Genomic DNA, 14,345 nt, shown 5'->3' on the forward strand with positions numbered 1-14,345 from the left:
GCAGTTTTACCCCGGTCCCTCTTATTCCTGCACTCACCTGAGCAGCTGCTTCTCCCAGTTCCTCCTTCCTCTGATCCTGGCTCATCCCTGATGTACGGCTCTTCCCCTCGTTCAATGTGGGAGATAATATCAGGGGTGACGGTCGGAGAGCCTGTTCCTGGGGTAAGAGCACTGCATTAGGTTTCCCGTAATCACTCCGGGTGTGATTCCCCCACATTCAGATCTTAGAAATATTTCCAGCATGAAGAACTTCAACAACTTCCGGGAACAGAAATATTCAAACCCTCATTAAAGAGGAACAGTTTCAGGGCCCTGCGTGTCTCAGAACGATCACATAAACCCTCTTTACTCATCATTTAAGTCCGGTTCTCCCACTATGAACAGAGCATCACGGTATCAGCCTCATTTCAATATGCACAAGCCTCATTATCCCTTACGGAACATGCGAGTCTCCTTCTAGAACATCTGGAACAGGATGGGGGAAACACACTGAGCATGCTCAGACTGGTGTCAGCTCGGAGGAAGGGTGGAGAGAAAAAGAAGCGTCAGGCGTCAACTGGTGCCATTTTGGAACAAGGCACGGGTGGGACAGAGGGGCCAGCTCAAGGGAAAAGGGTGCCATGGGTGAAAATTACTGATGATGCCCCGTAACCAATTCCCATACCCACAGTGTTTCATGTGGATGTGTGGGGGTCTTAAATGATCCGGGGCTCGAACCCATGGGTCACGCTGCCGCCGCCTCCCACCCACGCCCCATAAATACGTGTCCATCTCTCTTTCCCTAAACACCGTACATACAGTAAAATACAAAACAATTTTAATTATGTAACGTGGTAGCAGCGAGCAGGCAGTTTATAGGGAGACCAAGGGAAAAAATCTGTAGTAATCTCACCTCACAACTGGCAATTTCCTGATATGTGCAAACATAATTTACCACCACAAAGTAAAAAGACCCACCCAGTGCAAACTGTCCAGCCTAGAGATATGATCTGGAGAGAAGGGAATTATTAAATCAACCCACTAAGTTCAGATGTTTCCTACTTGTAATGCGGTTAATGCGACTCCAACATTGCTCTATGCTTCAACGGTAACAGGAAATGTGGAAAAAAGATTTGCATTCACATAAAAGCAGGGGAGTAGCTTGCTTGTTACGGCGGTTACTACCCCAAACCAAAAATGCCTGATACTTCACTTTCAATGCATATCCAGCGTAGCTCTCTGCTTCAACGGCAGGGGGAATGAAGAAAAGAGGATTTGTACTCAAACAACCAACAAGGACTGAGTTGCACAGGCTGGGTAAACAAGCATGGGAGTAGTTTGCTTATCACGGCGGTTACGACCCCAAATCAATTAGCTAGATACTTCACTTAGATGCAGCTCCAGCACTGCTATCTACGATGGCGGGGGTGGAAGGGAAATAGAAACAAAAAAGTTATTTAAAGGGACAAAAGTAACAGAAAGGTATGAAAAAAAAAAAAGTGTGAAAGCTTGCTGGGCAGACTGGATGGAGAATATAATTAACGAATCAAGTTTCCATCCTTTATTGTCTCTGACTTGATTTTCCTCTCACCATGTCTCTTATTTCTCATTCTCTGGTCATTTTTCATTTTGTCTCTATGGAGTCTTCCTTTTTAGCTCTCTGTTTCAGGTTTATCTTCCTCTGTTTCCCATTCCTTCAGCAGTGCATTTTTAAGAACATAAGAAATTGCCATGCTGGGTCAGACCAAGGGTCCATCAAGCCCAGCATCCTGTTTCCAACAGAGGCCAAAACCAGGCCACAAGAATCTGGCAATTACCCAAATACTAAGAAGATCCCATCTACTGATGCAATTAATAGCAGTGGCTATTCCCTAAGTCAACTTGATTAATAGCAGTTAATGGACTTCTCCTCCAAGAACTTAATCCAAACCTTTTTTGAACCCAGCTACACTAACTGCACTAACCACATCCTCTGGCAACAAATTCCAGAGTTTAATTGTGCGTTGAGTGAAAAAGAATTTTCTCCGATTAGTCTTACATGTGCTACTTGCTAACTTCATGGAGTGCCCCCCTAGTCCTTCTATTATTCGAAAGTGTAAATAACCGATTCACATCTACTCGTTCAAGACCTCTCATGACCTTAAAGACCTCTATCATATCCCCCCTCATCCGTCTCTTCTCCAAGCTGAACAGCCCTAATCTCTTCAGCCTATCCTCATAGGGAAGCTGTTCCATCCCCTTTATCATTTTGGTTGCCCTTCTCTGTACCTTCTCCATCGCAACTATATCTTTTTGAGATGTGGCGACCAGAATTGTACACAGTATTCCAGGTGTGGTCTCACCATGGTGCGATACAGAGGCATTATGACATTTTCCGTTTTATTAACCATTCCCTTCCTAATAATTCCTAACATTCTGTTTGCTTTTTTGACTGCTGCAGCACACTGAGCCAATGATTTTAAAGTATTATCCACTATGATGCCTAGATCTTTTTCCTGGGTGGTAGCTCCTAATATGGAACCTAACATCGTGTAACTACAGCAAGGGTTATTTTTCCCTATATGCAACACCTTGCACTTGTCCACATTAAATTTCATCTGCCATTTGGATGCCCAATCTTCCAGTCTTGCAAGGTCTTCCTGTAATGTATCACAATCCACTTGTGATTTAACTACTCTGAATAATTTTGTATCATCCGCAAATTTGATAACCTCACTCATCGTATTCCTTTCCAGATCATTTATAAATATATTGAAAAGCACCGGTCCAAGTACAGATCCCTGAGGCACTCCACTGTTTACACTTTTCCACTGAGAAAATTTTCCATTTAATCCTACTCTCCGTTTCTTATCTTTTAGCCAGTTTGTAATCCACGAAAGGACATTGCCTCCTATCCCATGACTTTTTAGTTTTCTTAGAAGCCTCTCATGAAGGACTTTGTAAAACGCCTTCTGAAAATCCAAATACACTACATCTACCGGTTCACCTTTTTCCACATGTTTATTAACCCCTTCAAAAAAATGAAGCAGATTTGTTAGGCAAGACTTCTCTTGGGTAAATCCATGTTGACTGTGTTCCATTAAACCATGTCTTTCTATATGCTCTACGATTTTGATCTTGAGAATAGTTTCCACTATTTTCCCGGCACTGAAGTCAGGCTCACTGGTCTATAGTTACCCGGATCGCCCCTGGAGCCTTTTTTAAATATTGGGGTTACATTGGCACCTTCCATTCATCAGGTACCATGGATGATTTTAATGATAGGTTACAAATTTTAACTAATAGATGAGAAATTTCATTTTTTAGTTCCTTCAGAACCCTAGGATGCATACCATCCGGTCCAGGTGATTTGCTACTCTTTAGTTTGTCGATCTGGCCTACTACATCTTCCAAGTTCACAGTGATTTCATTCAGTTCGTCTGACTCATCACCCCTGAAAACCATCTCCAGAACTGGTATCTTCCCAACATCCTCATTAATAAACACGGAAGCAAAGAATTAATTTAGTCTTTCTGCAATGGCCTTATCTTCTCTAAGTGCCCCTTTAACTCCTCTGTCATCTAATGGTCCAACCGATTCCCTCACAGGTTTCTTGCTTCGGATATATTTAAAAAAGTTTTTATTATGAGTTTTTGCCTCTATGGCCAACTTCAATTCAAATTCTCTCTTCGCCTGTCTTATCAATGTTTTACACTTAACTTGACAATGCTTATGTTTTATCCTATTACATTTTACTCTCCCTTCCCCTCTTTCTACCCCTTTTTCTGCCTCATGTCTTCTTCAGCCCCCTCCAGTTTCTCCTCTGATCTCTTCTCTCCCCAAATTCCTCCTGGACAAATCTCCCTCTCCTCTTCCAGCTGTTCTCTCCTTTGCTCTCCTCTTTTCCATTGTTTGCTTGTGCTTTCTCCCTTATTCTCCTTCTGTCTTGTGCTCTCTCTCCCTTTCCCCTCATTCCTGTGCTTTCTCCCTTAGCCCTTCCTTCTGCACTCCACTCCTCACCTGCTCCAATGCTCTCTCTTCCTTCTATATTCTGACCTCCCCCACCCCCACTACTCTCTCCTCTATCTCTTCATTCCTCCTAAACATGGTTACCTCTTTCTTCCCCTTCCCTCCAGCTGTGCTCTGCTCTCTCCCTGAACTCTCTCCTCTCACTCCACTCAAGAACGTCGTCAAGAAATATTTCTTCATGGAAGGGGTGGTGGATGCCCCGAAGAGTGAAGACAAGAATGTTTATGAAATTCTAAAGGGCATCAGACAAATACAAGGGGATGCTTAACAGCTAAAAGATGGAAATGAAGAACAGGGTAACCTGTGTTAACTGGGATATCCTGCACAAAGTGATGGTTATTACCCTTAACAGAAGGAATGGGGGTAACCTGCACGGAGCAGCAGTTACTGCGATTTAAAAAACAATCTTGCTGGGCAGACTGGATGGACCACTTGGGTCTTTTTCTGCTGTCATTTACTATGGTATCCTGTTCCTCCAGCATCCTCTCCATTCTTCGTGCATGTGCTGTTTCTCCCATTTTCCCCTTCTTTATTCAGCCCACACGTCTTTCTCATACTCACAGCATCTACTCTCCCCCCATACCTCTTACTTACACATTCATAGCAGCCGCCCTCACTGCTCTCCTGCCTCTTAGGTTAGGGGAAAACTGAAAGGAGCATCTGCAAAAGGCATGGACACTGTTCAAGAATACCATATCTTGGAAGCCCAGACCAGATGTATGCCACACATTGAAAAAGTTCTAAGGAAAGCCAAACGACTGCTGGCATATTTTAAATGTGAGGTAAGAGAGGCTATTCTAGCAAAAAGAACATCTTTCAAAAAATGGAAAGGGGATCCAAACAAAGAAAACAAGAAACCGCATAAACCCTTGCAAGTTAGATGCAAAACAATGATAAGGAAGGCTAAGACAGAATTTGAAAAGAAACTTGGCAGAAGAAGCAAAAATTCAGAAAAAAAACATTTTTTTTTAGGTATATTCGAAGCAAAAAGCCTGCAAGGGAATCAGTTGGACCATTAGTTGACTGATGGTTAAAAGGTGCACTAATAGAGAACAAGGCCATAGCAGAGAGATTAAATGGATTTCTGTACTTCAGTTTTTACTGAGGAGGACGTAAGGATGACACCCATTCCAGAAATGATATTTAAAGGTGATGATTCAGAGGTAATTAAACAAATCCCAGTAAACCTGAAAGATGTAACAGGGCAAATTGACAAGCTAAAGAGTAGCAAATCACCTGGATCAGATGGTATACATCCCAAAGTGCTGAAAGAACTGAAAAATGAAATTGCGGACCTGCAATTGGTATTTTGTAAACTATCATTAAAATCGCTGATGGTACCTGAAGATTGGAGGGTGTCCAGTGTAACACCAGTTTTTAAAAAGGGTTCCAGAGGTGATCCAGGAAACTATAGATCAGTGAGCCTGACATCAGTGATGGGAAACATGACTGAAACTATTATAAAGAACAAAGCTGCTAAACATATAGATAGTCATAGTTTAATGGGACAAGCCTAACATGGGTTTAGCCAAGGGAAGTCTTGCCTCACTACTCTGCTATATTTTTTTTGAAGGCAAGAATAAAAATGTGGACAAAGGTGAGCCAGTTGATATAGTGTATCTGAACTTTCAGAAAATATCTGACAAAGTCCCTCATGAGAGACTCTTAGGGAAATTCAAAAGTCATGGGATAGAAGGCAATGTTCTATTATAGATTAAGAACTGGTTAAAAAATAGAAAACAGGGAGTAGGGCTAAACAGTCAATTTTCTCATTGGAGAAAAGTGACTAGTGGAGTGCCCCAGGGATCTGCGCTCGGACCGCTGCTATTTAATATATTTATAAATGACCTAGAGATGGGAATAACGAGCGAGATGGTCAAATTTGCTGATGATACAAAATTATTCAAAGTTGTTAAAATCACAAGAGGAATGTGAGAAACCGCAAGAGGAGCTTGCAGACTGGGAGAATGGGCACCCAAATGGCAGATGGAATTGTTACATTTGCCGGTTGCAGGGTCATCCCGTGACCGGCAGTATTCACCGCAAGATACTGGCAGACCCAGGCGTGGCAGAAATGCCGCCAAAAGCCACCAAACCCTCCCGAGGCCGTCCTCAACTTCCTCTCGGTCAAATGCCGCCATCTCCGTGCACGCTCTTGCCCCTCAAGAGGGCCCTCAGCGGGAATGGCTCAGGTGGCGCTGGCTGATGATGTCAGGGGAGGCTGCCTCTTAAGCCTGGACATCCCATGTCACAGCGCCTTTCCAATTGGTCCTCCTGCTAAGAGCAGTGTGTGTGGCTCCGTGTTCCAGTCTCATTCAGCCTTACCTTGCATCATCTTGCCTAGTCTCACCCAGCCTTGCCTTGTCTAGCCTCGCCTTGTTCTATTCCTGCCCATGCCCTGTCCCCCTGCCTTGACCTTGTCTTGTCTGTCTTGTGCCTCTGTGTCTTGTCTGTCTTGACCTGATCCTCCGGTTCTGATCTCAGCTTGGACTTTTGACTCCGTCTTGCTTGCTACCTGCCCTGACTCTTGGCCCGTCTCTGGACTTTCTCTTTTGATCACCGTTGCCTAGGTCCTGCCAGCCTCAGAACCCAAGGGCTCAATCTGCAAGGGAAGAGGCTGGTCCAGGTGAAGACTAGTCCTAGCATCAGCATGTCTGCCTTCTGCTAGCAGGGGCCTAGCTGGTTCTCCAGTCGAGCAGTGCCAACCTCACCGCAGCGCAAAGGCTTCACTATCCTTACAGGCATTTAATATAAACAAGTGCAAAGTGATGCACATAGGAAAGGGGAACCCATATTATAGTTAAATGATGCAAGATTCCAAATTGGCAGTCACCACCCAGGAAAAAGATCTAGGCGTCATCCTGGATAATATGTTGAAATCATCTTCCCAGAGTGTGGTGGCAGCCAAGAAAGAAAATAGAATGCTAGGAATTATTAGGAAAGGAATGGCGAATAAAACAGAAAATATCGTAATGCCTCCATGATGAGACCACATCTTGAAAACTGTGTGCAGTTCAGGTCACTGCATCTCAAAAAAGGTACAGTAGAATTAGAAAAGGTACAGAAAAGGGCGACCAAAATGATAAAGGGAATGGAACAATTCCCCTATGAGGGAAGTCTAAAAAGGTTAGGACTCTTCAGCTTGGAGAAGAGATGACCAAGGGGAGATACGATAGAGGTCTATAAAATAATGAGTGGAATGGAATGGATGAAAACAAATCACTTGTTTATGCTTTCATAAAGTACATAAAGTAACTTTATTTATTGCATAGAGGATATGCAATAAATAAAGTTACTAGGTGATACATTTAAGACAAATAGGAGAAAATACTTTTTTACTCAATGCATAATTAAACTCTGGAATTTGTTGCTGGAGGATATGGTAAAAGCTGTTAGTGTAGCTCAGTTTAAAAAAGATTTGGATAAGTTCCTTGAAGAAAAGTCCATAAACCATTATTAAGGTAGACTTGGGGAAACACACTGCCTATCCCTGGGATAAGCAACATGGAATCTATTGAACTTAGGAATTCTGCCAGGTACTTGTATCCTGGATTGGCAACTGATGGAAACAGGATGCTGGGCTTGATGGACTTTTGGTCTGACCCAGCATGGCAAAACCTATGTCCTTATGTTTTTGTACCAATGGATAGGATAGACTCACATTTAACCTATGGCCACGGGTTACAAACCAAGTATGTGAGAACCCTGGTATACGAGGACCTGATTGATGCTTTTCAGTAGAACAAGGATTGAAACATTTTATGCCAGATGTAACAGTGATGGGTCCCTCAAAGTCTACGACGCCCATTCATCTTCCCATACACAATATAAACTAACAAGAAAGAGAGCGAAAGAGGCAAACAGAAACCTGTAAAACTGTCTCACCCTGTTACAGACAACAATACGATGCAGATACTTAATAAAATCATCAAATATAACAAGAAGCATAATCAATATAAAATTACACTCACCACAACAAAGAAATAAAATGACAACAAACAACTCCAGTGTACAACCCAGTATCTCCAGGGGTGCACAAAGGGGCCTGCCTGAAGACAGGCATTTCATCAGCCTGGCTTTAGTAGAAAGTCGGTGTCCCCATGGAAGGGGCATGGCTTCTAGCAGGCAAAAGCCCCTGAGAAATGTAGTTTCACTGGAAAAGCAGAGTATACACACCACATATGTACTGCTATAAGAGTGCAAAGCAATCTCTACTGCACACTGTCACTTTTTTTTTTTTTTGTTTTAACCAAATCACATCTGGAAACTCTCACTCAGAATTGCCTTTAAGATTAAAACAATATCCCAGGACAGCTAATAAAACTGTAAAATTATCTTCTTACCCAGTGAGCTCAGAGTTTGATGATTCTCCTTCATCACCTCCTTGTAAAGCTCCTTCTGCCATTCCTCTAAATCCTCCCACTCCTCCTGGGAGAAATAGACAGCGATGTCCTCAAAGGTTACTGGGACCTGAAACACAAACCCTTCCACACTCAGCACCTTCTGCATCCCCTCCATCAGGAGACTTCACAATGCTGGGGTTCAACAGGGAGGGGGAGAGGTTTCTGAGTGTATATAATTCACAGTCACATCCCTGAGCAGGATTATATTTCAGGAGACCTCCCAGCCCTGGGATTAAGTAGGGCAAAGGGAAAGGTTTCTGGGTGTTGATAATTCACAGTCACATAACATTAAGAACCAGATCAGGATGATACAGGGTTGCTAACTGGCTCCAGATTCCCCCAGCAGGGTCAATGCAGTCCTGGATTCACCCCACTGCATGCAAGGACTTGTAGAGAGAGGCAATGTTCATCTTAAGCTTCTGGGGCAGAGTTTCAAACCCTTTTTGTGTATTAGCTTATACTTATTATTTTTTACATATTTCTGTATTATTTGATCTGAGGTATCAGTCCTCACTTTTATTGGAAAATTGGTTCTTACCTGCTAATTTTCGTTCCTGTAATACCACAGATCAGTCCAGACAAGTGAGTTTTATTCATCCCTAGCAGCAGATGGAGGTAGAGAACAAAACACTGCCATATATCCAAGAGTGCCACCTGCAGTCCCTCAGTATTGACCTGTACCCAAGCCAAGATAACTTAACAACTGGGCAAACTAAGCCCCTGGGATGGATACCCCATAACTGGATAGACAAATAAACATTGCAACTCTAGAACATGTCAACAATCCCAATAATTATTTTTTTTAATTGAGAACCGAACAAAAAATGACAACATATAATAATATATTCCAGACGAACAGAAATACATTTCTGCAGATTTTCAATTCAAAACATTGCTCATCAACTGGAAGGTAAACTAGATAGCTGTCATGTTCTCAGGAGGAAGATGTAAGGCAGATATCCATGCAAGGAAGTGATAATTAATTTCTCTGCTATAACTTTGTCCTTCCCTAGTGTCCCTTTTACCCCTTGATCATTTAATGGTCCAGCTGACTCCCTCAAACCCCTTTTTTCTTTGAATGTACCTGAAAAAGTTTTTTATACGAGTTTTTACTTCCAAGTGAAGCTTCTTTTCAAATTCTGTCTTTGCCTTTCTTATCAGTGGTTTACAACTAGTGCTTATGCTGTTTCCTTAATTCGGATCCCTTTTCCATTTTTTTAAAGATAATCTTCTGGCTAGAATAGCCTCTCTTACCTCATCTTTTATCCATGTCAGCAGTCATTTAGCCTTCCTTCCACCTTTTTCAATGTGTGGAATACATCTGGTCTGGGCTTCCAAGATGGTATTTTTAAACAACATTGATGCCTGATGCAAACTCTTAATCTTGGCAGCTGCTCAACATTTCCTAAACATTTTTCTCATTTTATTTATAGTCTCTCTTTTGAAAGTTAAATGCTATCACTGTTAATTTCCTTATCGTCCACCCTCTAGTTATCAAGTCAAATTTGATCATGTTATGATCACTATTGCAAGTGGCCCCAACTAAAAAAAACAAACAAACAAACTCAAATAAATAAATGTCTTCCACTAAGAATTAGGTCTACAATAGCTCTCCCTCTTTTGGCTCCTGTGCCAGCTGCTCCATTGAAGCAGTCATTTATTTCATATAGGAACTTTACTTCTCTAGAATGTCCTGATGTAACATTCACCCAGTCAATACTGGGTTATTGAAATCACCCATTGTTACTATGTTGCCAATTTTTTTTAGCTTTCCCTAATTTCTGTTAACATTTTATCATGTTTGTTCATTCTGGCCAATTGGACGGTAGTACAGCTCTACTGTTATTCTATTCCCCTTCTCACATGAAATTTCTATCCATAAAGATTCTACAATGCATTTTGTTTTCTGTAGAACTTTTATCTTTTTTGACTCTGTGCCCTCTTTAACATATAGCATTGTCCCTCTACTAATTTGATCCATCCTATCATTGCGAAATCATTTGTACCCTGGAATCACATTGCTCCATTGGTTATCCTCCTTCCACCAATGATGCCAATGATATTTGAATTCTCCCATCCTACTTAGCATTAGCATACAGATATTTCAAAGTATGTTTTTTGTTGGAATTAATCTGCTTATCACTTGACAAGAGTATTTTTGGAATCTTTTAACTCAATGGTTCTTTACTTATAGGCACATGGGCAATTATTGCTTTTAATGAAACCCCTCTATCGGGATGCTCTAATTCCTCTGTAATGTTAATATTCTTTGAAGATTGCTGTTCTATCTCCTTTTGGAACAGGCTCCCCCTTCCCCAAAAGGTTGCCTAGTTCCTAACAAAACTAATTCCCTCTTCCCTGCACTATCGTCTCATCCACACATTCGGACCGATACAGTAAAATCGCGGAAGAGCAGGTGAGCACACAGGCCACTCTCCTGTGCGTGCGATACAATATTTTAATTTATTTAAATTAGACCCGGCGGTAAAAAGAGGCGCTAGGGACACTAGTGCGTCCCTAGCGCCTCTTTTTTGACAGGAGCGGTGGCTGTCAGCGGGTTTGACAGCAAACGCTCAATTTTGCCGGCATCGGTTCTCGAGCCCGCTGACAGCCACGGGTTCGGAAACCGGACGCCGGCAAAATTGAGCATCCGGTTTTTGACCTGCGGGCCTATTTCAAATTTTTTTTTCTATTTTTTTTTTTTAACTTTCGGGACCTTCGTCTTAATATCGCCATGATATTAAGTTGGAGGGTGCACAGAAAAGCAGTTTTTACTGCTTTTCTGTGCACTTTCCTGGTGCCCAGCGCTAATTTCTGAAAGTAAAATGTGCGGCTTGGCTGCACATTTTACTTTCTGTATCACATGGGAATATCTAATAGGGCCATCAACATGCATTTGCATGTTGTGGGCGCTATTAGGTTCAGGGGGTTATTCAGTAAAGGGTAATAGCGTGTCCAAAACACGCGTTCAATCGCATACTGTATCGGCCTGATTGAGATTCTGGAGCTCTGCCTGCGAGGTCCTGGGCATTGAACAGGGAACATTTCAGACAAAATTACCCTGGAGGTTCTAGATTTCAGCTTTTTACATAAGAGCCTAAATTTGTACCCGAATGCAATTCACATAAATGTGCCGATAAAAAGGAGTGCGCTACATCTAAAGAAATAAAATATTAAAGTCAAGAATGTCTCAGCAGTGTTTGTACAGAGAGCACAGGAAGTTGGAGGCAATCTCCTACCTGAGCAGAAGTTCCTGCAGGCATTTTCCTCTCTGCTTTTGCTGCTTTCAGGAATAGAAATTAATTAGGGGCTATTTTTCTGTCTGGGGAAGAGTTGAGTCTTCACCTCTTGCAGTGTAGCTCTGGGGCTGTTACAGGGACAGGAGGGGAGAGGCAGAAGCTATTTGGGGTAGGCGCTTTTTGGTTTCCAGCTGTTAATCTGCAAATAAAAGAATGAAAGCAAAAAAGACTCTTTTTGCCTGTCTCCAACACACAGCAGCTTCTCTTGCAGCTCGGCACAGGCTAGTAACACCAGAGAGAGAGAGAATAGAGTAGTATATAGGGCGCAGGCTGATGACATCAGAAAAGGAGCGGGTAGAGCTGTACATAGAGGGCGCAGACTGATGATATCAGAAAGGGAGCGGGTAGAGATGTACATAGAAGGCGCAGACTGATGACATCAGAAAGGGAGCGGGTAGAGCTGTACATAGAGGGCGCAGACTGATGATATCGGAAAGGGAGCGGGTAGAGCTGTACATAGAGGGCGCAGACTGATGATATCAGAGAGGGAGCGGGTAGAGATGTACATAGAAGGCGCAGACTGATGACATCTGAAAAGGAGCGGGTACAGCTGTACATAGAGGGCGCAGACTGATGACATCAGAAAGGGTGGAGCAGTGCTTTATAGTGAGCACGGACTGGTGATTTTAGTTTGTTTTCTAGGAAACTGGCGGCTTGAGGAAATACTAGAACAGGAACCACAGTGCAGGGTGTAAACGGAAAGTTGTTTTATCGCAGGATCTAAACAGAACTAGAAGTTGAAACAGCAGGGCTAGCAGTGACCCAGGTGACTCTCAGCAGCCAGGCTTCGGAAAGTTGTAGGAACATACATCGCTTCCTTGCTCTAGCATAACTGTCCATAGGTGTAAGGTTGTGTGGGTACTATGACACTGTCCAGGGCCACTTTTTCCTCTGGTCAAAAGGGGCAGCCGCCCTGGCCGTGTACAGCAAGGGGGCCCATCGCAGTGCACACAGGACTCTGCTATGATTCATCCTCTGCTTCCTGCATCAGCCCCTTCTCTCCCAGACAGCTACAGGCAGAGCTCCTGCTTCAGATTTTTTTTTTTAATTCTGAAGTAATTATGTGGCAAATGTGCAGAATTTGCCTATATTTAAAATGTAAATAATGCATTTTTAAACTTTATAGAAATAAAGTTGTTTTCTGACATATGTGTCCAATTAATTTATTTGATTCTTTATTAGAGGAAAAGAGTTCTTTGCGGCTGGGGAGGAAGTAGGGGAAGGATTTGGAAATGGGAAGAGAGGAGAGAAAAGAAGGAATGTTAGGCAGGAGGGGTATAGAAATAAGAGTTGGAAGAGGTCAGAGGGAGAAGGAGGAATGGGGGATTCAGGGAGGATAAGGGAGGGGATGGAAGAGAGATTAGAAATGGGGTGGAAGGAGGATTGTGTGGGCAGGGCTTAATTTGTAGATAAAACAAGTGGAACTGTGGAGTGGGAATTGGGGGAAGGGGAGCTGTAGGCAGAGGTGGGAGGAGCAGGGTCGGGCCAAGGTGTGACAAAACAATAAACTGGTTCAGATCCTACCTAAACAACAGGTTCTTTTGAGTCCAGATAAAAAAATCATCAGAAAAATTTAAACTTGAAACAGGAGTACCTCAGGGTTCAGCGCTGTCTGCTACCCTCTTTAACATATATATGCTACCCTTATGTCATCTGCTGGCAGGCCTAGGGATAATACATTAAACTTAAACAGACGACATTCAATTAATTCTACCAATAGACGACACAATTGAAAATACATTAAGTCTAGCCAACATGTACCTAGACATAATTAAACAACTACTAAACCAAATGGAACTGGTCATCAACATTGACAAAACTGAATTCCTTCACCTAGAGAGAAAACATACTGAAATCATTCAAACACCAATAACCATAAGAAATAACCAAAAAATTGAGCTAGCCGAAAAAGTAAGGAATCTGGGAGTAACAATGGACCCAAAAATCAACCTGAAGCAACACATATCTATAAAAGTAAGAGAAGGCTACACAAAACTTATGGTCCTCAGAAGATTGAAACCAATACTCACACCCGCCCACTTCAGAACAGTATTGCAAACACTTATCTTTTCCAGCACTGACTACTGCAATGCACTCTTACTAGGACTCCCAAGCACATCAATAAGACCACTCCAGATACTTCAAAATACTGCAGCCAGAATACTGACGGGAAAAAAGAGGAGGGACCATATAACCGAAACTCTAGCAGACTTACATTGGTTACCCATCGAATACAGGATAAAATACAAGGCCTTATGTACCATACACAAACTAATATATGATAAAGAAGCAGACTGGCTAAACACAGCCTTACGAGTACACATTCCACAAAGAAACCTCCGCTCAGCAAACAAAGCACTACTAACAATCCCTTCAGTAAAGTCAGCAAAATTAACCCAAGTGAGAGAAAGGGCTTTATCATTGGCTGGGCCCATACTATGGAACACGATGCCCCCTGAACTCAGATTACAGAATAATCTCAAAACTTTTAAGAAAAATTTAAAAACATGGCTCTTTAAAAAAGTCTTCACTAAAGAGTGTGGAGGGTAGAGGATGAAAGTACAGAGTAATGCAGATGAGAATGAATTTACTCAATCCTACATTTAAGAAATAATATCTCAAAGAGATAGTAACTCAATAATATACCTGGACTTGA

The 14,345-nt window shown here is 42.3% G+C and overlaps 1 protein-coding gene across 1 annotated transcript in view; it reads right to left on the minus strand.

Annotated features, from left to right (window-relative positions):
• LOC115085894 (zinc finger protein 665-like) overlaps positions 1-12,020 on the minus strand; it is a 31,499-nt gene extending 19,479 nt beyond the window's left edge. The window contains exons 1-3 of the mRNA XM_029592428.1: positions 11,630-12,020; positions 8,331-8,457; positions 38-157 (exon numbers count right to left, since the gene is read on the minus strand). Coding sequence (XP_029448288.1) covers positions 38-157; positions 8,331-8,457; positions 11,630-11,653 — 271 coding nt within the window. The 5' untranslated portion in view covers positions 11,654-12,020. The remainder of the gene's footprint in view (positions 1-37; positions 158-8,330; positions 8,458-11,629) is intronic.
• Positions 12,021-14,345: the final 2,325 nt, after the last annotated feature.

This window comes from Rhinatrema bivittatum, chromosome 2 (genome assembly GCF_901001135.1).
Source record: "Rhinatrema bivittatum chromosome 2, aRhiBiv1.1, whole genome shotgun sequence".
NCBI classification, from domain to species: Eukaryota; Metazoa; Chordata; class Amphibia; order Gymnophiona; family Rhinatrematidae; genus Rhinatrema; species Rhinatrema bivittatum.